Below are 1,019 nucleotides of genomic sequence, written 5' to 3'. Positions count from 1 at the left end.
CCGAGTTGCTGATTTTAAGAAGCAATTCACTGCTATTTTCTCAATTAGTCCTGCAATTGGAACCTATCTAATACAAGCTGATGTGAGAAAGTGGGCTCGTTGTCAATTTCCGGGTTACATGTACGATGTTAGGACCAATAACCCTGCTGAATCAATAAATTCTGCTTTGCGTTTGCCAAGAGAGTTTCCAGTTATACCTTTGTTGGACAGCATAAGGGAAATGATGACTCGATGGTTTTTCAAACGTAGAACTTTAAGTTCTAAACATAAACATCCACTGACCGTTGTTGTAGAGAAGAAGATTGATCGAAGGATTGAGAAGGGTAAGAAGTTTCAGGTTTTCCCAGTTAGCGATGACAGGTTTTTGGTTCGAGGTGACACTTTTGAATGTATGGTCGACTTGGTCAGACGCACATGTTCATGTGGGAAATTCGATCTGATGAAAATCCCATGAAGACACGCCATCTTCCGACTTCTTGTGCTCGATAACTGCTTCCTCCACTGTCTTTTTCAAGGAACTTCTCAAATCTTCAATTTCTTCGGCCATTCTCGATTGTTGCTCATGCATCCTTTGTATCTCATCAAGCAGAGCCTCGTCGACCCACTTAAAAAGATGTTGCTCTTTCTTTCTCTGAATTGAAACACAAAAAATGTCAATTGGAACATAGAAGAATTAAAAGTCATAATTTAAGGTAATTACCTTCAAACTAATCTCACATCGTAAGAATCTTCTGTATGGGTTCTCCTCCGTTTTTGAAACATAAGTGACAATCCCCTTCCCACACCAGCATCTGGAAGGAATCCCTACCTTGTTAGTCATGATCGGTTTTTGAGAAGGAGAGAAAGACGGAGAAGAGAAATAAACGATGAAATAAGTAGGGTTTCTGGTCATTGGTGTTATATAAGTTTATGTTTAAGGCAAACGACTACTGTTAATCGTAGGGATTCCTTCCAAATCTTAAAAGTCAATATAAATCTTATGACTATCACAACACATACAAGTAGACCCTATGCTATTG

The 1,019-nt window shown here is 39.0% G+C and overlaps 1 protein-coding gene across 1 annotated transcript; it reads right to left on the bottom strand.

The window, feature by feature from the left end:
- Positions 1-418: 418 nt before the first annotated feature.
- On the bottom strand, positions 419-892 carry LOC106302978 (uncharacterized protein At4g04775-like). Its single transcript, XM_013739364.1, has 2 exons — positions 701-892; positions 419-631 (listed from the first exon to the last, which is right to left on the bottom strand). Exons 1-2 carry the CDS (start codon positions 890-892, stop codon positions 419-421), a joined length of 405 nt encoding a protein of 134 aa, XP_013594818.1.
- Between the last annotated feature and the right edge of the window lie 127 nt (positions 893-1,019).

Source organism: Brassica oleracea, chromosome C7 (assembly GCF_000695525.1).
Source record: "Brassica oleracea var. oleracea cultivar TO1000 chromosome C7, BOL, whole genome shotgun sequence".
Classification (NCBI taxonomy): Eukaryota; Viridiplantae; Streptophyta; class Magnoliopsida; order Brassicales; family Brassicaceae; genus Brassica; species Brassica oleracea.
This window is presented reverse-complemented; position numbering and strand designations above follow the sequence as displayed.